Source organism: Budorcas taxicolor, chromosome 9, assembly GCF_023091745.1.
Source record: "Budorcas taxicolor isolate Tak-1 chromosome 9, Takin1.1, whole genome shotgun sequence".
NCBI classification, from domain to species: domain Eukaryota; kingdom Metazoa; phylum Chordata; class Mammalia; order Artiodactyla; family Bovidae; genus Budorcas; species Budorcas taxicolor.
This window is the reverse complement of record NC_068918.1, coordinates 79,544,834-79,569,577: the sequence shown is the minus strand read 5'-3', so window position 1 is coordinate 79,569,577 and position 24,744 is coordinate 79,544,834. Positions and strand designations below refer to the sequence as shown.

The 24,744-nt window shown below is 42.5% G+C and overlaps 1 protein-coding gene across 1 annotated transcript in view; it reads right to left on the bottom strand.

The window, feature by feature from the left end:
• Positions 1–22,873, bottom strand: part of AKAP12 (A-kinase anchoring protein 12) — a 108,791-nt gene extending 85,918 nt beyond the window's left edge. The window contains exon 1 of the mRNA XM_052645746.1: positions 22,712–22,873. Coding sequence (XP_052501706.1) covers positions 22,712–22,873 — 162 coding nt within the window. The remainder of the gene's footprint in view (positions 1–22,711) is intronic.
• Positions 22,874–24,744: the final 1,871 nt, after the last annotated feature.

Below are 24,744 nucleotides of genomic sequence, written 5' to 3'. Positions count from 1 at the left end.
AAGGAAGGTGATGCCCAGAGAGTGTGGACAGGAATCAGAGCAGTTGGGGAGGCAGCTGTCTCCATCAGCAAAACCTTAAGGTGCGAAGAATTGGTGTTTCCCTATTGGCAATGGAAAAAACTGGTAACCTGGAGACTTTGCCTTTGAACTATCTCCACAGCAACTAAAAAGAAACCACACCCTGCACCTTCCCTGGAACCTCTCACTCTCCATTCCTGCCATTATCCCTAGTATTTTTGCCTGTGAAAAAGCCTCATTAATTTAACACTGACACATTTCACCTCAATCCGCCTGCAATGCAGGAGACCCCAGTTCATTTCCTGGGTTGGGAAGATCTGCAGGAGAAGGGATAGGCTACCCACTCCAGTATTCTTGGGTTTCCCTGGTGGCTCAGCTGGTAAAGAATCTGCCTGCAATGTGGGAGACCTGGGTCTGATCCTTGGGTTGGGAAGATCCCCTGCAGGAGGGAATGGCAACCCACTGAAATATTCTTGCCTGGAGAATCCCCGATGAACAGAGGAGCCTGGTGGGCTACAGTCAAAGAGTCGGACACAACTGAGCGACTAAGCATAGCACATTTCATCTCGCCAACGTGTGAGAACAGACATGTGTCTTTCCACGGTTGCATTCTAGACATTTGAGTGAGTGAATGAAAGTCGCTCAGTCGTGTCTGACTCTTTGAGACCCCATTGACTATACAGTCCATGGAATTCTCCAGGCCAGAATACTGGAGTGGGGAGCCTTTACCTTCTCCAGGGGATCTTCCCAAACCAGGGATCGAACACAGGTCTCCCACATTGCAGGCAGATTCTTAACCAGCTGAGCCACAAAGGAAGCCCCATTTTAGACATTTAATAGACCCCAGTAACAGGAATCGAAAATGGTATACAGTGGCTACAGACACAAAATCAATCCCTTTGTTCTACAAATCTATCACTAACTTTCCAAAATGAAGTGCACAGGAAATGAAGCTGGCACTCTGAACATTACTCTTCTCAAAATAACCCAACTCCAAACCCCACCTTCTCTCTGTTCATCAGGGTTTTGTGGGTTCTGCTGTGATAACTTTCCTCTCAAGGACCTGAAAATATTCATGAGTCTTTTAAGGAACAAAATCTACACTTCTGATTTTAATGCAGCAATGTCTGGACTCTGGAGACTATTTTTAAAGTCTTTATTGAATTTGAATGTGTTCAGTTCAGTCACTCAGTCGTATCCGACTCCTTGCGACCCCATGAATCACAGCACGCCAGGCCTCCCTGTCCATCACCAACTCCCGGAGTTCACTCAGACTCTCGTCCATCGAGTCAGTGATGCCATCCAGCCATCTCATCCTCTGTCGTCCCCTTCTCCTCCTGCCCCCAATCCCTCCCAGCATCAGAGTCTTTTCCAATAAGGCAACTCTTCGCATGAGGTGGCCAAAGTACTGGAGCTTCAGCTTTAGCATCATTCCTTCCAAAGAAATCCCAGGGCTGATCTCCTTCAGAATGGACTCGGTGGATCTCCTTGCAGTCCAAGGGACTCTCAAGAGTCTTCTCCAACACCACAGTTCAAAGGCATCAATTCTTCGGCACTCAGCCTTCTTCACAGTCCAACTCTCACATCCATACATGACCACTGGAAAAACCACAGCCTTGACTAGACGGACCTCTGTTGGCAAAGTAATGTCTCTGCTTTTGAATATGCTATCTAGGTTGGTCATAACTTTTCTTCCAAGGAGTAAGCGTCTTTTAATTTCATGGCTGCAATCACTATCTGCAGTGATTTTGGAGCCCCCCAAAATAAAGTCTGACACTGTTTCCACTGTTTCCCCATCTATTTCCCATGAAGTGATGGGACCAGATGCCATGATCTTTGTTTTCTGAAGGTGTCATGTGCATATCTGAGGTTATTGATATTTCTCCTGGCAATCTTGATTCCAGCTTGTGCTTCCTCCAGCCCAGCATTTCTCATAATGTAACTCTGCATGTAAGTTAAATAAGCAGGGTGACAATATACAGCCTTGACATACTCCTTTTCCTGTTTGGAACCAGTCTGTTGTTCCATGTCCAGTTCTAACTGTTGTTTCTCAAGAGGCAGGTCAGGTGGTCTGGTATTCCTATCTCTTTCAGACTTTTCCACAGTTTATTGTGATCCACACAGTCAAAGGCTTTGGCATATTGAATTTGTACAATAATCCACATGGACGCTGACCAATGCAAACTACATATACTACTTCTATTAATACAGCATGGAGTATATTGGGTATGAGCCACCTGCTCTCATTTTATATAAGAGCTAACAAAAAATAAACCTCTAGTGTTTTACTTCCTTTCTGTTTTCAAACTAATTCTCTTTCATCCTAAATTCCCTCCCATGTTGACCTAGAAGTTTCTCAATAAGCTTAAAATGGGAAAATATTAAAGAAAGTTTTAAAAAGTTGAAATGATCTTGAGGCTACCTTGGTCGTCCAGGGGTTAAGACTTCACCTTCCAATGCAGGGGGTACAGGTGAGCTAAGGTCAGAAAACCAAACATAGAATAGAAACAATATTGTAACAAATTCAGAAATTCAGCAAAAGACTTAAAAAAAATCTTCAAATAAAAAGAAGTTGAAATGATCTAAAACAGGCATCCTAACACCTCTTCATTTTCTTGCGATCCCTTCATTGTTTAGCCACATACAAACACTTGTATTAGACAAGGTTCTGCATGTTTCCCACATTTTGAAACCATAACCGTTTTCCCAAGTTACTACAAATTCTCTTGTGTTCTTCAGAGACAAAGGATCAGGTGTAAGTACCACACATAATTCACTTAACCCGTCTTTCAAAATCTCAAATAAGACACAGATAAACATTTGTAACACATTTTATGGAACACAGTTTATCTTCCTTTGTATTATTTTAATTTCCAGAACCAGGTGCACTGGAACAAAGGATGGGAATACTCACAGGGTTCCATGTGTTGCCAGACTGATATATATATATATATATATATATATATATATATATATATCTATCTATCTTAGCACAGGAATGGACTTTAAAGCATTTCATCAGGGTGTTTTTCTTCTATTCTATCAGAGGCCTTCCTCACTCCCTGTCCTTCCATAGATCCAGTGCCCTCCTGTCTCTACTGGAAGCCGTGTGTCTGCCTGCTCCAGTGCATCGAGCTAATCCGGCTCTCCTCTTTATCCCCAGACGCTGTCACCACACCTGCATTTGAAAAAGACGTCATCCAGCATTTGCTTTCTAGTCTAACTCTTTTAGCTTCAGTCAGTTTGAGACATCTGCCTTCACGTCTGATGCAATGTGATAAAACAGCAGGCAACTCTTACAGGAGGATCAATCAATTATGTTCAATCAACTGTTTGCATGATTAGACCACGTTTACAAGGGGAGGGGCTGAATGACTTAGTTTTGTCAAATCTCTCACAAAATCCAGAACCACCATCAGTCCATCCCCCCAAAATCTTATAGTTTAGGAACCTGAACAACAATAAAAGACGAAGAAAGGAAAAAAAAAAAAAAAAAGAACAGAAAAAGAAATTTGATTATTAGATTTATTTTTAAGTGAACCCAAGCTGACCCCTAACGATCATCAATTTTTTCTCACACAACTGTTGAGCAATCCATTCTAGGCCAGGAATAATCACCATTATCTGTGGTTCTTATGATAAGGCAGGCTGACTGAGGGGGACGAATGGCTAAGGAGAAAGAATGGCTTTTATATAGCTATGAATATACTAATAGATTTTTAACAAACACTATTATTCTTTTAAAGACACCACTCAATTATTTTTAAAATTCTTTTTAGGTTTTATATTTATATCTGTGATCCATTTTTAAAAATTTATCTAATTTTAATTGGAGGATACTTGCTTTACAATATATGATCCATTTTGAGTTAGTTTCTATATATGGTGCAAGGTATGATCGGTTGTTATTGCTATTTTTTTTTAATACAGAAGTATTCAAATTTTCTTCTACCATTTGTTGTTCTGCATCCTACGTCATGTGGGATCTTAGCTCCCTGTCCAGGGCTCCAGTGCACCGAGCATTAGAAGGTGGAGTCTTAACCACTGGACCACCAGGTAAGTCTCCTGAACTGTACACTTTAAATGAGTAAAATGTATATTAGGTGAATTATATATTAATAAAAACTGGTGCAGAAAGAAAAGAATGCTTTCATTCACATGTATAAATTTAACTTTGCCCTTAAAACATAAGCTTTTATTACAGATTCTATTTACTATACTCAAATTGAGTCTGTATCATTCAAATAAATGAGATTTTTAAATTGGAAATAGCTTTTTTTTAAACCAGAAATATTACATACATATTTATATTATATAAAAATCTATCTTTAACATGCATTTGTGATTCCTGCTATCTTGATGAAGAATTTGTTGGCAAAAGAACCATCTAGAATTTTGCATTAAACATAGGTCTTATTCTTTCATAATATTAGTAAGCAAAAGTAGTTGGCTGCTTTAAATGTATATTATAAAACTAATAGGCTTTGTCTCTTGTCCTTAAGGCATGCTGGCCATTCATTTCACTCTTGCAGGCCTGCTCCTGGCTCAAGCTTCCTTCTTGGCGCCTTTAAGCTGTTGGGCCATCCGCCAAGCTCAAGTCCTCTGTTCCCTTCCTCTCTGTCACTCAGTCCCTCTGTCTCCCACTAGCTTTTCTCCCAGAACAGTCTCCTGTCCACTTGTCCTAAGCTGGAGACTGTATGGACCATCCAGGAAGACATCAGGGCAAATACAGAGTTGGGGTAGGTGGGCTCAGCTTGAAGGGATAAAACACAATGAACTAGAGGCGTCCCTGGCAGAGAGATAATTTCAGGATTCGACAGCATGTAGATGTCATGGAAGCCAAGATGTTGCGTGTTTCCCAAGAACTCATGGAGCAAAAGTGACTGAAGAAATAAATAGCAACAGGAGTTTAGTCTGTGTTGAACAGATGCACCAATGACCAGCCTTGCGTAGATATAGCTAAAAAAGATCTGAGTTAGTAAGCAAGCCCAGGAAGTAAGGGGTGACTCTAGTTCAGGAAGTAATGGTAATTCTCCTGCCAGTAAGTTATCCAGACTCTCGGAGAATCGTTACGTGAGTCAAAGAGAAAATTTAAGAGAAGACTGTGGAAAAGTCACGTGAATACATTTTTCACCTATAAAAAGGAAATCTAAAGGCGAATAACTTCAATAAATAAACTGTCTTTTATATTCAGGCAAAGAAAATGGGTTTAGATTCTGAAGAACAAGGAAACTGAGACCCAAAAAACTTGCTAAAGCCTTAGACCTGGAGTTGTGAAAAGTCTTTGCAGCTTAAAAAAAGAAAGAAAGAAAAAAAAAAAAAAAAAAAACTGTGGGAGGGGCTGAGGTCACCCTGTGGGATGTTTCCACCTGAGAAACAGTCCTGATAAAGACTGGCTTTGGGCTTCCCTGGTGGTTCAGTGATAAAGAATCTTCCTGTCAATGGAGACAAAGGTTTGATCCTTGCTCTGGGAGATTCCACATGCCTTGACGCAACTAAGCCCACAACTACTAAGCCTGTGCTCCTGAGCCTGGGAACCGCAACTACTGCGCCCATGTGCCACAATTACTGAAAGCCGAGTGCCCTAGGGCCCATGCTCTGCAAGGAAAAGCCACTGTAATAAGAAGCACGCAACTAGAGAAAACCCCTCACAGCAACGGAGGTGCAGTGCAGCCAAAAATAAATAATAAATAATATCATTTTTTAAAAAAAGGATGGCTTCAACCAATAGAAATTATAAAATGTTTTAGGAATTTTCTCTTTTTTGGAGGTGGGGAGGGGAAACGGAAAACAAAGAATTTCTAAACTTTATTTAATTCATACCAGATACTTGCTTGTTGAAAATGCCAATAAATCAAATGGTTGAACTTTTTAAGTCAACTGGATATGTTTCTGCTTCAGATAGAATCCCCAAAATAAAAACCAACCTAAGAATGGAGTAACTGTATAGCCCAAACTATGTTTCTATATAAATATGATCAAGATGCCACAGTTTGCATTTATCTTAAGATGCCCACGGTGGTAGAAAGTTGACTTCAGTTATGTAGACATTTCTCGGAGGCCACGTTATTGCAGTTTCATGCAAAAATATTTAAAATCAAACAAAGGCAATGAAAAGAGCTTCCTCACATGGCTACATTCATTGACTGAATGAAAGAAAAATATATGAAAGAGCAACAGAAAGCAGCTAACAAACTGTTGGTTTTTATCTTTTCCAACCCTCAAGATGCAACGTGAGGAATAAAGGATAATAAATACATAGGTGTGTAAGTGGGGCAAAGAGGAAAAGTCTAGAAGGACAAATACAAATTCCAGGTACTTCTACCATCTAACTATATCTATAAAGCAGTCATACACACAGAAAAATGGCTAGGAGCAGGAAGACTAATTTGAAGACTAATGTTGCAGTACATTGCATGTGCCTGGGCTTAGTTACAATCATGTCTGACTCTTTGCAACCCCATGGACTGTGCCCACGAGGCTCCTCCGTCCATGCAGATTCTCCAGGCAAGAATACTAGAGTGGGTTGCCATGCCCTCCTCCAGGGGATCTTCCCAACCCAGAAATTGAACCCAGGTCTCCTGCAGAGCAGGCAGATTCTTTACCGTCTGAGCCACCAGGGAAGCTGAGACAAAGGTCTAAGGAATCAGCTCTAGAACCAGTGGGACTTCACGATGGCCTGCACGCTCTGCTGTTGCTGTTTCGTTGCTCAGTCATGCCCGACTGTTTGTGACCCCATAGACTGTACCCTGCCAGGCTCCTCTGTCCATGGGATTTCCCAGGCAAGAACACTGCAGAGGGTTGCCACTTCCTTTTCCACGGGATCTTCCCCACCCAGGGATCAAACCTGAGTCTCCTGCATTGGCTGGCAGTCTCTTTACCACTGAGCCACCTAGGAAGCCCCAGATGGCCTAGATACTGGCAAATGAAAGGAAAGAGCCAGTAAGACAGTGATACCATTCAGCTTTCTATAAGATGCTGAAGGCACTAGAGAGAGAGTTCCCTTACGGGAAGAAGAGGCAGGCAAAGGGGACAGAAGAAAACACTGTTTTTGAGGTGAACTTGTCCAACAGATAGATGCATGTGTGGGACTGACACTTGGTGGATATAACTGGATGTTAAAACCCTGGGAGAGGACAGTATCCCAGCAGGACAAAGCCCTGATCTGGACAGACGAATCAGGCAGGGGATGACCCTTAGGGAGGATACGGAACAGGATTTACACGGGTACGAAAGGACAGACAGATGATATGCTGGGAGGTCAGGATGACCAAGCAAAATGGGAAGGGAGAAGATGGTGGTTGTAGGTACCTGGCATTCAGTTACACCCAAATGGAAGAGAAAAACGAGCAGAGATGAGTCTTTAGGTCGTTACTTGCCACCAAACCCAAGGAGCTCTTACAGTCTAGCATCAGCTATCTTCACATCCGGAGGGAATGGGAAGAATGAGGACAAGCTTTGAAATAACTGGATGGCCCACAAAGATAAATCGTTTGCCATTTACTTGACAGCAGATAGAGTGATACATCCTAATATACCTAGAGAGGCAGAAAGTCCCAGGATCTGAGGAGGGTCTAGGGTATCAGGAGCTGTCTCCTCCTCAGCATCACAGCCAAGGCCAGGTTCACATCACAGTGGTTTCATTCCCACCAGCCCCACCCCAAGGAGCTGATGAAACCAGGAGACCTCAGTCAGTGAACTGTGGGACCTCCCTGGTGGTCCAGTGGCTAAGACACTGCAGTCCCAGTGCAGGGGACCTGGGTTCGATCCCTGATCAGGGAAACTAGATCCCGCATGCCGCAAGTAAGACCCAGAACAGCCAAATAAATAATCTTTTTTTTTAAGAGTTGGTGAATCAAAAGTTTCATAAATGTTTACTTTGTTGGCACCCTTTTAAAGTGAGAATGATACCACTTACCTCACAGAAGTTATGACTGAAAAATAAAATAGGAAAAAGGATGGGCAAGTGCCCTCCAAAACCATCTGATACCTAACAGTACTCAAAACCAACAAACGTCAGTGAGCTGACGGTGAGAGAAGGGACTGTATTTTTCTCATATTTCTACATATGCCTGATCCTTAAGGTTTATGCCTTAGTTAATCCCCTACAGTTTTCACCCTTGTAAGCAACCCAGAAACACAGTCAAATAACTGTGGGAAGAGCCCTTGAACATGGGCAGAGGACGCAAAACTGACACAGCCAGGCTCCCCTTTCACTCACAGGACATTCACGCTTTGTGTGAGCATAAGCACAAAAAGTCACACTGAAGAAAGGGGCCACTGCGTGGGGATATTAACCATATTTGTATGTGAACTAATTTTTAAAATAAATACAGTATTAGTAAATGTTTACTAAGAAGCAGGAATCATCATTTTATGCCTAGATTGAGTTGCTCCCAATTAAATGGCCTGAAGCAATCTTACAAGAATATTGATTTTTAGGTTTTCCAAAGGAGCGACTTTCTTAAAAATGTAGCTTCGTTACACTCCCAGGATGCTGTTATTTGCTTTGATTTGCTTTGATCAGACTCAAGGAAAAAATAAATCAGTGTGCGTCTCAGCTTCTTATCCGAAGCTGAAATAAGCCAGCTTGGTCAGCTCATAGCAAAGGAATCAGAGGCTTCAGGGATTTTTTCCCTCTTCATGACCATAAAAAGCAACAAGCGGGTGACATTTCCCTTTACTCTTATTTGCAGAAGAAGAATTTGTAGCTCCATTCAAGAAGGCTCTGTTTTGACCTTCGCCTGATCTTCGTTCAAGTTCACATACAGTTACAATACCTCCAGTATTCACTGCAGGCGCTGGAGAGGGTTTGAGGAACACAATAATTTACAGCATTTAACTCCACAGTAGTCCAATTGTCTTTGGCCCCAGAAAATACGGTTAAGGGAGAGTTTTAGGACATAATGTTGCTTGTGCTAGGATGTTCAGCCCTATGGTAATTAATTAAGTGCCACAGAAACTGAGTCGATGGTTACTGGACTCACCACACATTGAAAATAAAAACTAAATCTAACATACAAACTATCTAGATTATTTGAAAAATGAAGTGAACCCAAAGTATATTCAATTTCCAAATTTTCAATGATCCTACTGTTGCTCAATTTTCTATTTCTTTTTCTTTCCCTGCCACCCCCACCAAATACATCAGGAATTCTAGATATAACTTAATAAGGACATAAAAATATGAAATATTTCATCTTAGAATATTCTGACACATTTCCCAAATAATGTACATTTAAAAGCTGGGATATATCCTTTATTTTCATTTTAATCAGAGTAAGAATCTCTCTACATTTATTTCATTTAAACATTGGATATAAAAGGAAATCATTTTTATATGAATGAAATGAAAATCCATGCTGCTTCCTCCCCTCCCCCAAAAGAAAACAAATTTCCTTAATATCTCAGAATTATTCTCCAGGTCTCAGATTTGAAATAAAGTTAAGTCCTAACCTCCATCCGAACAAAGGGAGATGTAGATCTCAATTAATTACTGGTTTCACACTGCCAATTTCAATTAATGCATAAGTCACACGCTGGTATTCAAATTCTCCAAGGTGGAGCCACAGATACCCCTCCTGGCTTCTCACGATCACTGTTTTCTAATTGTGTCTTCACTAGCCTGGCATTTCCCAATTGCATTTGGGTAAAGATGCATATTATATGTCCCCTTTAGGAGAGGCATAATTAATAAATAACATATTAAAGTTTCTGCAAAAGTTCTGTAGTTAAAAAATGAAATCTTTTTGATGTGGACCATTTTAAAGTCTGTACTGAATTTGTTACAATATGGCTTCCTTCTGTTTTATTTTTTGTTTTCAGGGTCACACGGCATGTGGGATTTTGGTTCCTAAATCAAGGATCAAACCCCGATGCCCTCTGCATTGGAAGGCAAAGTCTTAACCATTGGACCACCAGGGAAGTCCCCCCAAAAGAAATCTTTAACCCAACTTCTCCTAGACTATTTTTCACTCAGTATTTCTCCCAAGAGGGTGAGGTTCTCTCTTGCCCCTTTGTTACTTTTATTATTTAAAAATTATTTAATTATTTCCTTGCCTCCTTCTCCTAAGCATCTCCATTCTTCAGCAATTCACCATAAATTCCATTTCCTCTTAGTTTGATCACTATGAAAAATTACCATAAGCTGAGTGGCCAAGATGAGAAATATTTATTTCTGAGTTCTGGAAGCTGGAAGTCCAAGATTAGGGTGCAGGCTGATTTTGCTCTCCTAAGGGTTCTCCACCTGCTTTGTAGAGGGTACCACTTGAGGGTGGGGAGGGGATGCAAGCTCTGGTGTCTCTTCTTATAAGGACACTAATTCCCTAATGAGGGTTCCACCCTCATGACCTAATTACTTCCCAAAGACTCCATCTCTTAATACTATCACACTGGCGATTAGAGTTTCAACTTGAGTTTTAGGGACACACTCAGTCCACAGCCTCCTCTGTGCTGCCTTTCTTGGTACCCTAGTATGTGCTTTCTCTTGCACCTGTCTTATTAGTGCCTCTTCGTCTGGCACTCAGCTACAATTCACGGCAAGAAATGGTTTCCAAGAAAGAAAAACACCAATACAGTATACTAACACATATATATGGAATTTAGAAAGATGGCAATGACGACCTTGTATGCAAGACAGCAAAAGAGACACAGATGTGTATAACGGACTTTTGGACTCAGAGGGAGAGGGAGAGGGTGGGATGATTTGGGAGAATGGCATTGTAACATGTATACTATCATGTAAGAATCGAATCGCCAGTCTATGTCCGACGCAGGATACAGCATGCTTGGGGCTGGTGCACGGTGATGACCCAGAGAGATGTTATGGGGAGGGAGGTGGGAGGGGGGTTCATGTTTGGGAACGCATGTACACCCATGGTGGATTCATGTCAATGTATGGCAAAACCAATACAGTATTGTAAAGTAAAATAAAGTAAAAAAAAAAATAATAAAATAAAATAAAATAAAAATTAAAAAAAAAAAGAAATGGTTTCCACAAATTCAAGTCCATAAGAGACTGTGGGCACTATGGCCACATATAGGGGATCAGCAGGTCCCCACTGTCCTTAATCCTGGTGGCAAAGACAGACCCCCAGCTCACTTAAAAGGTACTCCAATTTTCCTAAATATACTTACACATCATCTGCCTATTTACTTTTTTTTTTCATCTGGCTGTATGGAATTTATTTTTTTCTTAAAACATTTTTTAAAATATGCAAAATAAATATTTGCATTATTTATTTTGCATTTTCGAAACATTTTTACTCCAGGATTGTGCAATTAAGAAAAAACACTTATCACTTCTGTGATTTTCTGGTCGCTCATATATAGCCCTGTGAAAGTCGCTCAGTCATGTCCGACTCTTTGCGACACCATGACTGTAGTCCACCAGGCTCCTCTGTCCGTGAGAGTCTCCAGGCAAGAATACTGAAGTGGATAGTTGTTCCCTTCTCCAGGGGATCTTCCCAACCCAGGGATCGAATCCAGGTCTCCCACACTGCAGGTGGATTCTTTACTGATTGAGCCCATCTATAGCCCTAGCTCTTTATTTTTGGTGTTGGGAGAGCACATGCATGTGGGGAATCTGTTACTTTTAGTCCCGCCCTCCTAGAGACTAACAAGTTAATTTAGCCACCTAATTTGCCTAAGACTAAAGAACCCTGAGTAAGAAATTAGCAGGGATCCAATGATCACAGGGACTTGCTTGAGAAACTTTCTCTGACAAATGTAATGTTTTAAACCATGACCTACTTCCCTGAATACTTCAGCATTCTTTGAATTCCTCTCTGTCCTGGAGGACTGTTTATCAGGCACAGTTCCAGAAGTGACTTGAAACCTCCGTCACTGTTGCAATTCTAGATAACATTGAGGGTGCTCTTAGCTCCATTTAGGACAAAAAGCTTTTGAGCATTTTGAAAGACCTTAGTGTGTCTTTAATAGCAAAAAATCAATAACAAAAGAACAATCAATCTGCATTTTAATCAAAGCAAAACAAATTTCCTATATTGTAAGCAAAACAGATAGATCTAACACTGCCATCAAACTGAATTTAAAGGAAACAAACTCCTGAAGGTTAAAAAAAAAAATCAGTTATAAAACCAAATTAATTTGAGTTTTGCCCTCATGACTGTCAAGTATTTTTTATTTAAATTTCATATACTAAAAAATATAAATAAATTTCATATACTAGCCTTTGTCAGGATCAGAGGGGAAAAAACCTTGATAATCAGGACTGATTTAGTAGTTTACTGGTAACATTTTCCACTGCTTTTCAGTAACTGACTTCATATAAAACAGAGCAGAACAAGAACAAAAATTTCCATTCAGATATTTAGATTAACACTACAGGAGTCATGAATTCATGTCTAAATATTGGTTAGATGTGTCTCTGAAATAATTAAGAAAAATTCATCACCGAAAAACTGTCTAATCCTCAGCAATTTCTTGTAGATTGCAATCCTTTCTCCATCCCCTCATTTCCACCCCAGTTGGTATAGCAGTATATAGTCATTGCAAATTTAACCACATCTAAGGCTGAACTTTGCATAGCATTCAGGGTTACAGGTGTGGAATAAGACTGCTTTACATACATACCCAAGTGAAGGATAATTTCAAACAAATGTTCCTTAAGAAGCATTATACAAGCAGTTGGTTACCATAGTGAAAAAGTAGCACCCAGAACTGAAAATGTAAAAAAATTAAAGAAGGCTAAGCACCATAACATACACCAACATTGTTTTATGTTTTGTTATTGCTCTATGCATCACAGCAATATGTATTTCAAAGAGCAAGTAAAACTATCAAGAATGTAATGAAACATGTCTTCTATAAGGATGGTCAATATCAGGAGTAACGACAGAAAATTGATCACGAGGCAGACAAAACCCAGAGCCTTATGCAATGGCTTGATTCAATAAGAAATCATACGCTCAGACATGAAGAAAAATAGCAAACCATAAATCGTCCTCCAAACGACACACCAGAGGGCATATGCTGGAGGTGGAAAAAATTGCGAAGAAGAAATGTCTTCTTTGAAAGTGAAGATAAACATTCCCCAAGCCACCTAGATTCTTTGCCTACAAATGGAAGAGATGCTAGTCAACCATCAGCCTCTTTCATTTTTAGGTGGACTCAGATGCAGAGATAAACTAGTCACTGTTGCCTGCTGAAGCAGTGACCCAATGGCTATTCGACCCAATGCCATCTGTTTTATCTATTCTTCTCTTTGATTATCATTCAGTGGTTCCACCTTCTCCCCAGCTACCACTCTCAGCTCCTCTGTTGCCATCAGCTCTTATCCTGTGATATTCACCTTCCCTGGGGGCTCCCCACTTCGCCAATCTGGGTGGCTCACATTGCCTGTGATCTGGGCTAACGCAGGTCACTACTCAGAGATGCGCTATGGATCTCACGGATGCTCTCTGTTGTTTTCTTAGACTCTGATGCAAACTTCTTCCTTACATTAATAAAAAGGGGGGCTATCACTGTCAAGTGACGTTCTCGCTTCTAAAGATACAACTGGTGTGTCGTTGTTTGGCACGGTTGGCTACAGCAATAGACATCCGAGACCGACCACAGCAGTATGTGGTCGGGAGGGGAACATCCTTGTCTACTGGAGAAACTGGAGCCCTCCATATTCCAAGCCTTGAAATCTCAGCTGTTTTTGGCTTCCCCTGCGCTGAGCCTACACTCTGCACCCATCCCATCGCTCAGGTTAATATCCACCCCGCACGCTCCTGGGGGTGTCCTCTCTGCTGAGTGTGGAAGGGCCTGCCTCTTGGCTTTCTTTTTATCAGAAGCCTCCACTGGGACGGCCCTCTGCAGCCTGTCTAGCTGCTGCTGCTGCTAAGTCGCTTCAGTCGTGTCCGACTCTGTGCGACCCCATAGACAGCAGCCCACCAGGCTCCCCCGTCCCTGGGATTCTCCAGGCAAGAACACTGGAGTGGGTTGCCATTTCCTTCTCCAATGCATGAAAGTGAAAAGTGAAAGTGAAGTTTCTCAGTCATGTCCGACTCTTAGTGACCCCAGGGACTACAGCCTTCCAGGCTCCTCCGTCCATGGGATTTTCCAGGCAAGAGCACTGGAGTGGGGTGCCATTGCCTTCTCCGAGCTCTTACCATAACTGCCTGCAATTCTACGGTCATCTTCCCATTATCCTCTTACAAACATTCAGCTCCTTCATATGCCCTGTGCCTTCCGGCCTCCTGACTATTATGGCCTATTTATCTGCTTGTGACACTTGGCAAAATCGTCTTTTCTCTGTACATCAGCTATCCAGACAATTCACTGAATAGACATGTACCAACTAATGGCAGTTCTTCTATTGCCTGCCTAACTTATTTGAATCTTTGTTATTGAATCTTTCCTCTAAAGCTGGAGTCCTCAACCTCCAGGCCCTGGACCGGTATCTGCTGCCACATCAGTGATGGCGTTAGATTAGAAATAAAGCACACGCTAAATGTAATGTACTCGAATCAGCCAAAGTCATCCCCATCCCCCACCCCTGGTTGGTGGAAAAACTGTCTTCCCACGAAACCAGTCCCTGGTGCCAAAAAGGTTGGGGACCCCCTTACCTCACCTAGATCATGAGGTGCTCAAGGATAATTCTGTGTTATTCACCTCCTGAAGCATCTAGAACCAGGGCCTTTCATAGCGTAAGTGGTTAGAAAATACTCAAGTGATTATTTTTAATGAATAATATTATTATATACCAAGGAAATAAATTCACTTCTGAAGACAACACAGGCTCCCCACTTTTTAGTATTTATGTATATATTTTCTGGTGGCTCAGACAGTAAAGAATCTGCCTGCAATGCGGGAGACCTGGGTTCAACCCTGGGTTGGGAAAATCCCCTTGAGAAGGGAACGCCAACCCACTCCAGTATTCTTTCCTGGGAAATCTCGTGGACAGAGGAGCCTGGCAAGATACATACCATGAGGTCACAAAGAGCTGGACACAACTGAGCAACTAACACTTTCCTTTTCACTAAACTTACCATAGCCGTGAGACCAGGGCAAGCCCTGACAGTGCCTGAAGATGTAGAATATAAAAATATCTCAAACCATGGATCTGCCATTAGAATCGATTAGATTTTTAGCCACTCTCTTACTGCTTTTAACTATGTGTACAAATAAACAGAGTAGGAAAAATTTTAAAGTAAAAGAAAATCAATAAACATATATGTGAATACGGAAACTTGAGACTATTTAATCGATGGTACTGGAACAACAGTGACCAGTATGGAAAATGAATTTAAACCTCTTCCTCTAGACAGAAAATAATGCATTTTAATGGATCGAAGAGACGAATACATGAAAGGGAGCACTTTGACTATTTTTTAAGCACCAAGCTCTTGGATTTCTCTCTTCTTTGTATCCCCAGTTCCAGGAGTGCAGGAGCCAGCAGAGAAATGTTAATGAAATCAAGACAGAACAGCAACTACATGGTGCAGAAAGCCAGACAGCCCCTCTTCTGGGCTCATCCTCAACGACTTGGTTAGGTGTTAAGATCTCTTCACCCAACATTCAGACCAGCCAAAGGCCATACATGAAGCCAACAGCTATGGCCTACTAACTCAAGTGATGTTTTCAACATGATAAATGAGGGTCGATGGTTAAGAGGCATCAGGGGGGAACAAAAAAGTTAATGTTGACAAGTAGATCCTGGCTCAGAGAAAAGAAAAAAACATTGGATTCCATACCTATTTACCTTGAAGAGTACATTCCATTAAGAACAATACTATTAATACTAGCAGCATGTATAGTCTCAAGACAGCAGAATAAAGGAGTGAAGTTATGTCGGGGAGAGGTTTCCCTTTATTTTCTCCCCCTTGGTCTTCTGGAACCCTCTCTGCCACCCACACGAGCGCCAACATCGCTCAGAGTGTGCTTGCAGCCACCTCTCCATGTCCCCCCTCAGCTCCGACACCCCGTAACCGCTTCCTCCAGACAACGGAGACCACACCAGACAAATCAGGACCCCGGATGAGCATCAGGGCTACAGAATCTCAGATGCTGGAATGGCCTGGGATTCTGATAGAATAATCCAGAAGGTGGCCAGGTGAGGTCTTTAAAAAGCTCCCCAGGTGATTCAACTACACAACCAGGTTTGGGAACCACAGAAAATGTAATCTCTCCAGACGCCCACAATTTGCATGCCTGCATATAACAAACAGCAGATGGGCCACTGATTTATAGTAATCTCCCCTTCCTAAAATTTGGCTTCTCTCATTTACACAACATCATGAAGAAACTGCAGGGAAGACGAAAACCTTTGATCTTGAATGAATACTTGCATTAAGAGAAGCCTAAGTGTCCGGGAAAGACGCTGTAGTTTCCAGTGCTTTGAACACCTACGTTTTTCTGGGAAAACATTTATTCCAGTTAACAGAGCCAGGCTGTCATTTGTTATGAGAACTGAGAACGGCGCCCAGGGGAGGGGACTACTGTTTTCCCAGGAAGTGAATTTCTACTGCCCACAATTCGTGATTCCAACATTTCATGGATCAGATGTATGAAGAAATTTCTGGCAACTGGATGATTTTAGATTGTTCCCAGAGGAGAATTTTTAAATTGATAGCTAAAGAAGTAGGTCATTGCAAAGCTGATCCAAGCAAATAAAATTAAAGCCAGTTCACTAATTTGGGAAGGAAAGGGAACAATACCTCAACCTTGTTTTTAGTCTAAGCTTGTTTTTTCCCAATTCTGATTAATTTCTGGGAGGGGAAAGTCTTTTAAAATTAACTATGTTCCCAGGTGGCTCAGTGGTAAAGAATCCGCCTGCCAATGCAGGAGATGCAGGTTCAGTCCCTGGCTCACGAAGATCCCCTGGAGAAGGAAATCGCAGTCCACTCTAGTATTCCAGCCTGGAAAATCCTATGGATGGAGAAGCCTCGTGGGCCACAGTTCCTGGGGCCACAAAGAGTCAGACACAACTAAGTAACTAAGAACTCAACAGGTAAATAAACTATAGCCTATAATGTTCTGAAAGCCAGTCCAGTTCCTGATGAAGTGCTGAACAGAAGAAACGCATACAATCAATACACCTGACCGGGCAGTCAACTTCATAGCTAAAAATGCACCGAGGGAATCCAAGGTGCCAACTGAGGTACAGCCTGGCAAATACTGGAAAATACTGCTATCCACTGAGGCAAAGACATGGGAAGGTGAGTGTCGATCTCCAGAGTAGGAATGCAAAGTGGCTGAATCTCTTTGGAAAGTAAATTTAGCAAGGATTATCAAATTTTAAAATGCATAGAAATCCTATGATCCAGCAACCCTACTTTCAGAAATCTCTCCAAGAGATACATTTGCACACATACAAAGATATCTGAACTAGGATATTTCCTGTGCCAATTTAGTATAACAAGACTAGAAAATCTAAATATACACACAGGGGATTGGTTAAATCATTGTGGTACTTCAATTCATACATAAATGAGAAATTCATGTAGCCAGTAAGAACGAAGGGAGATCTTTATATCCTGATATGAAAAGACAGCCAAACCCTGAAGTTGCAGAATTTATGTTAGGATCTCATTTGTTAAAAGGACAAAACAGGGCTATTCTCATCCATATACTTGCACAGGCATAAAAGTTTTAGAAGAATATGCAAGAAAAAACCAACCTTGATTTCAAACTGTTGTTAACAGTGAGTACTTCAGGGGTGGGAGGAATATTAGGATACGTTCCCTTTTTATCATCCTCTACAAATTATAAGTTCTCAACCATTAACATTTTTAGAAAAACAAACATTAAATGAATCTTGTTTGCAATGACTTTAACATAAAAATCATTTTAGGGACTTCCCTGGTGAACCTGTAGCTAAGACTTTGGCCCCCAACTCAGATGTTACCGACTCAATCCCTGACCAGGGAACTAGATCCCACAAGCCGAAGCTAACAAGAGTTTGCAGGCGGCAGCTAGAAAAAAAAAGTTCCTCCGTTCTGAAACGAAGATGGAAGATTCTGAGTGCCGCAACTAAGACATAGCGCAGCCAAATAAATAAATAAATCATTTTAATAAGAGTAAGCAAGTGCTTTTGATCATCTTTTCATAAAGCCTTTATGATTCAAGAATGATGCTGTCAGGCCTACAGTAAGATTTAAATAAGCAAACTTAATTATTCATAATAAGAAATATAAATGTATATATAACTGAAATTATTACAGATTAATATCTTTTCACCTTAATCCTTTTATTAGATGTACTAACAGGTAGGATCACAGGTATAAACCCCTACTGTTACATTCTTTAATAAGGTACTAACTTGCAGGAAAATGGCCCAAAATCTAAACAGACAAGACAATCATAATTATAGATTTTAAAATAGTTTATTGAAAATAAGCTTTCATCTCCCTCCCAAACCCAGATTTTTTCATACTTTTCTATTAAATTATTTTAAAATGAAACTTCTCCTAATTTATCATTTTTTAGGGTATGAGAAAATGAAGAATTAGCTTCAAGGATATTTAGTTTTACAGTTTTCTTGCGCTAAAAGTACCGATGTATTTTTCTCACATCACTTAGTGCTGTAAGTTAATTTCTCACTTCTTGAATAACTATAACATAAAGAATGACTATTGAGCTGATTTTCTTTCGTTGGTATTCTGTAACACTGCTGTTAACATGATAAAGAAAATGAAATCATTTCTTAATGCCTTTTAAAACAGAACATTTTCTTTCCATTTTATTAATTATCCTATAAGCTACCAAACTGGAATCGTCCTTTTAATGTAGTCTAAAGGGATCCTTGCACAGAGATTAGTGGACACACAGTGAATGTGGAGAGGATGCACATTTGGAGGCTGTCCTTCGCCCAGGGAAGTATTTCAAGTGGAAATCTCTGCTGAGCCTAAAAGCCTGTAATGGATTCAAAGGAAGGCAACGCAGCCCCCACTGGCTCTCAGACCTAAGTGACCATCCTCACACCCCCAACTCCAATCTCCAGACTATGTTCTAATCAGCAAGTAGCACCTCTTATAATCTGAGGGAAATTCATACGAATACAGGCAGTCACACCCAGAAAACATCACTCTGTTAACATATAATTCTCTTGAAATCTTAAATTCTGGCTCTTTCCATGGAAAACCAATGACATAATCACATGACAGCCATCTCTAGTCCCATCTTTAGTAAACATGGGGCAAGTGGGAAACGGCACATACCCCAGGCTGGGACGGGAATTAGGAAATGCAGCTGGCCGACTCAATTGTCTGTTTAATGCACAAAAGGTAGCGACATCCTTAACTCTATTCATCAGGACAATAGATTCTCCTATTTGCATACATCTATTCGAGTCGCAGCTCTTGCAGCCAAATGGAACCACAGCTTGAAACACTGACAAGGGTCTCAGTCTCCCCACCTGCCAGGGAGGTAGGCCTTACACTGTTGAACTGAGAACTGTTTCATTTCCAGCTCTAAGTCACCAAACAGAAAAGGTTAATTTAGAGGATTGTGATTGTCCAGATTTAGCCTGGAGCTTGGCTCCAGAAATCAAGACGTGTCAGAGAAAAGGAAGTTCATCATTGGCCAACCCCACCTGATGCTGCTACCTAAATGAAAGCAGGCAATTGAGGAATAACATTAGGCTTTGTTTACCACCTGTGTTCAGGTTGTTTAATCTTTCTGTACCCTGCAAACTCTCAAAATTTAACCTGGAAAATAACTGATCAGGCCATTTTGCCTCACAATTAACATATTAAGATTGTAAAAGATTGATTGGAAGATAAGACTCCTTCCATTTCCATTAAAATACATCACAGATAAAATCAGGATTTGTCTCAATGCATCTAAATGTTAGGCTTGTGTAATCAAGTTTTACCAGCGGGGAGGGTGGGGGGCGGAACCTGCTAATAGCCTTTAATTAATGATCAGCATTCTGCTAGTGGGAGGGGGATATATTAGTCTAAACCTCCCCAGATATCTACAGACTCAATCAAAAAAGCTCAAGATGTAATTCATCACTAATTCAATGTATGAAGTGGTCTAATTTGAGCCACTTGCATTTATCATGCATTTGTCTACTTGAGATTAAAGGCAATTTGAAATGCAATGGTAAACAAGCCATTCTAAAGAAAAAGAAAGCTGAGTTCCCAAATCTTAGTTTTCTGCTGGATATTCACCTGGTATGAGAATAACCAGAACTGACGTTGACTGAGTCACCACCTGATAAGTGAGACAGATCATGATGATAAAGTCAAAGAAAAAGTAGACGGTTGTTTATCTGTTATACCCCAATACAAAATTACAAGTTTAAAAAAGAAAGCAGATGGACCAAGGTATTCCCCAACTTGACCCTCTCCAATCAAAATCAAGGTGCCAGGATCATCCTACATGCCAGCCACACACTCCATACTCGGAGCAACACCTGTTACAAGCAAACCCAGGTTCGATCCCTGCCTTTGTGGAGCATTCACAGCAACCAGGAGAACTCAAGTCACTAAACCCACAAACATGGAAACTGCTGGCAAGAAAGGTCCATGGTGCTATGGGAACCCAGAATGGCAGATGAAATTACTCAGAGGTCCGAAATTAGGGTTGAACAGGGTGAAGAAAGGAGACAAAAGCTACATGCTGAATCATTCTTAATTAGAGAGTCCTTTTGAAAAGACTTAGGTCTTCAAATCTTGAGTAATAAATTTTGCTAGTCGCAATGAAAAACTACACGTTTTCTAACATGTACATGTAAGTGTATTGATTTGTCTGCAAATTGATAACTGGGCAGTCTGCCAGAAAGTTCAATGATACTCAGGATGTCATTTAAGTACTTTTTTAAAGGAGGTCATCTCACTGTTTCAAGATGGTTGTGACTAGGAAAGAGGAAGAAGGATGATGTTATGGAAAAGATAAAGAGAACAGAAAGGAAGCAATATTTTAAATGAATACACAGAAGTTTATTAGGAAGAGGATAAGTACCATATTTTAGTGTGAACTGTTACTAAGACCTGAAGGGCTGGTAAAAGCCAAAGAAAAAAACTCAACTGCAAGCTTTTAGCAATTATGCCTTAAAATTACTTTCATTAATGGACTCTAAATACTGGTTATGCAGACATTTTGACAGAAGTTGACATCAAAAAGTGAGATACAGTAAATATTAAAGCATAACTGAGGCACTTCCCTGGTGGTCCAGTGAAGTCTGGACACTGAGCTCCCAATGCCGGAGGAGGGAGGGGGTACGCCCTGGGTTTGATCCCTGGTTAGGGAACTAGATCCCACATGCTGCAGTTAAGACGTGGTGCAGCTAAATATATGTGTGTATATATATATATATACACACACTATATATATATATACACACACACATAACTGAGACCTCAAAAGGATAGTAGATGTCTTAAGCATATCTTAGAGAATCTAGGCATTCCAGGCACAGTAGCTACTTGTAAGCATCTACAGCTCTAGGGACAGTGGGTTTTACAAGGAGGTATGTTAATGACTAGAGGTAATCTAGTTAAAAGCAGTCTCTCCATCCAAGCTAGACTACCACAGCTAAAAGGTCAAGGCGATGAGGTCATAATTCTGTGATTTTTACCTAGATTTCAGGTTTTTTTTTCCCCTTACACTGTAAGTATCTATATTTCCTGAGATAACTCTTAAAGGTCCTCAAGTACTCTGTATATTCTCAAACTTGACACGTTTCTTTTTTCTTTTTAAGTATTGTTACCCACATCTTCCCATAAAAGTATCACAAAACGGGTGGAGTGAAGCCTGGCTAATGAACATAAATGCTGGAAAACAGATCTAAAAAACAACGATCTGGACAAGTCACAATCTTGGCGGCTGCAGTTGCCAAGAATAAATATTTCGAAGACCTAAGACTATAAAATGCAAAATGTCTAGGACGTTCAGCACTGCCTCCATAGACCGGAATAGACAGGGACTACTCCCTTACGCCTTCGACTGCATCCTTAGAGAACTTCTAACTACTCCTCCAGTATTTGTTTATCCCACTGAGTCCAGCGAACTGTGCTGGAGGACGCCGCCGTGTTTGCTAACCCTGTCATTCCTTTTGGAAATGCCGCGTCGGCTCAGGTTTTCTTTGGCGGCGAGTGAGCTACACCCCAGGCTTTCTCTGCATCAGGAAGGCGGTGTTGTCTGCTTCAGCCGCCTGACGCAGGAGAACTGGGTACCAAACCCGGTCGCTCCAGACACAGCCGGCAGCAAGGACAGTGCGCTGCGGGGAACCCATTGGTGGCGGAGTCACCAGGCTGCAACACGCGTCACGGCCCAACAGCTGACTTTCCGCATAGGGAGACGGGGTGGGGGGCTCGACACGTTTGGCCGGGGGTCAGGGCTCCGCAGACACCCCGCACCCCAACCCCCACCACAGGCAGCTCGCCGGTGTCGGGTTGGGTCGCTCCACCGGAAGAGCGTGGAGAAAGGCTCAGCCGCGGGCAGCGGGCGAATTTTATTACTGCGGATGGCGCAGTCGCCTCCCCTGGAGACCCACGACAAAGATGCGAGCCCCCTCGCCGCGCTCGCGGATCCTTTGGTCCCGCCTCGGCGCTAAAACCCTGAAAAGCCTACAAAGAGGGATTCAGGCTCACGAGTTTGCAGATGGGCTGGACCGGCCGTTAAGTTACTGCAGGCGGAGATCGAGGGGACCTCCCCCCTCCCCTTACCCCCAAAGACCCCCGCCGTCCCGGCCCACCCTCCCCTCCTCCTCCGGGCAGGTGGCCCGGAGCGCCTCTACCTTGGTGGCGGGGTCCGCAGGGGCGATGGCCGGGTCTCCCGGCGTGCCGGGCGCCGCCTCCGCCGCAGAGCCGCCGCCGCTGGGCTCGGGCTCGGCGGGCGTCGCGCTCCCCGCCTCCGGCTGCTCCGGGCTCCGCTGCTCGGTGGAGCTCCCGGCGCCCATGGCTCGTCTGCGGTTCTCCGGTGCCTAGCCGCTTGGTGAACGCCTTCGCCAAATCGCAGGGACGCGGAGAAGGCCGTGCACTCGCAAAGTCCCAAGAGCGCCTCAGTCTCCCGCCGTGCTCCTCCAAACCCGACCAGACTGTGAATGAAGGAGACGCGCTCGCGGCAAACTCCTTAAAAAAAAAAAAAAAGCCACCTCTTTGCCTCCTCCTCCTCCCCCTTGTTTTTCCCTCGCTTCATCACATGAGCGCAGCCCCAGACACGCCTTGCAGCAGCATCTCCCCCCAGGCTGCTAGGACCCGACGAGCAGCCGGAGCCTTGGCGAGCCGCCCACCTCGACCCCCAGGGCGCCTCCCATTTCTGTCAGGACTGCAGCTAGGGGTCCACCCAGAGGTGCCTCCCCGAAAGTGAGGGGAGAACGAGAAAAGGGAGCCCCCCAGGGGAGATCGGAGTCTCTGGGGGTGGGGGTGGTTATGTTATTAAATGATGGATGACCTGAGGCAAGGCTTCTGCTGCAGCCCACTCTCAACTCGCCCAGATGCGAACCTAGATCCCCGTTTTCCTTCCTTCGGACTGCTTGCCACTGAACATGCGTTCCTGCCTCCTCGCCGGGAGCCGGAGAAAGGCAAGCGCTCCTGGGCTCTGCCGGAGTCTGACCATATTAGGGCACCTCACGTGGCAAGAGCAGGGAACCAAGAGGTTAATGCAATCAGACCACGGATGAGGTGGGCCAGGCGGCCCCACGCTCTCCTATCACCCAGAACAAGTGATATCAGGCGATGCCATCGGCAACACCGCTCCCCTCCTTCCCCGGGGAAATTGGGGAAGTGAGACTGTTACTGGAAATGTGCCTGTCCTTAAGAGCATGATGCTGGAGTCCAGGCCACCTCTCGCTTGCGCACGGCTGAAACAGGATCACACGGATCTGTTCATTTGCCGTCAGTGTTTCTCCATAGATAAAGGCTTTCCATAATAACAGCATCAGGCCCTTGCATTCTGTCCCTTCCTACTCCTGAAAAGAGGGCTTGTTGTATGAATATAGCAGGCAGTCGGTATATATTTGACCTAAATGAAAATGTTAACGGAATCACCCAGTTGGTAAGCATGAAGACAGTGGGGCTGAAAAAAAAAAATTAGCCCAGTTTTAACCTGCCACTAAGCGCTTCGGTTTTCACAGAATCTCATTACAAATTAAGAAACTTGTGGAATATTGCCCCTAATACTAGATACATATCCAGATTTGGGACTCAGTGGCAGGAGAATTGATGTAAACAGCAGTTGGGCACCAGAATATCTGTGCCTAATTAATTACATGTAGTAAAACGGCCGGGGAACCATAGGTTAGTTATCCAACATACAATTTTTCTGAATTTATCATTTTATCTGAAAGGAGTACATAGCGGCCACTTTCTCTGAAATCTGACATTTAAGAAGCAGTCTATTTCCAAAATGGTTGGTTTTCCGAATTTTTAAGCATTTCACTCATTTGACTTAAATTTTGGATTATTGAGGAAACATTTGAGTACTTACTCTGTACCAGACATTGTGAGTGTACTTTGTATGTACAATCACATTTCATCCTCAGAGCAGTACTACAGTGTAGATCCTACTGTTCTCAGGTTACCAGTATAGTGAGAGAAAATAGGCCCAGAAAGGTTAAATCAGGCCCTCAAAGATTCACAGCTGATAGTTGGAAGAGCAAAGAAGGAAATGGCAACCCACTCCAGTGTCCTTGCCTGGAGAATCCCAGGGACTGGAGAGCCTGGTAGGCTGCCGTCTATGGGGTCGCACAGAGTCGGACACGACTGAAGCAACTTAGCAGCAGTTGGAAGAGCAGATTCCTTCTTTTGGAACCACTCCCCAACAGGTTAC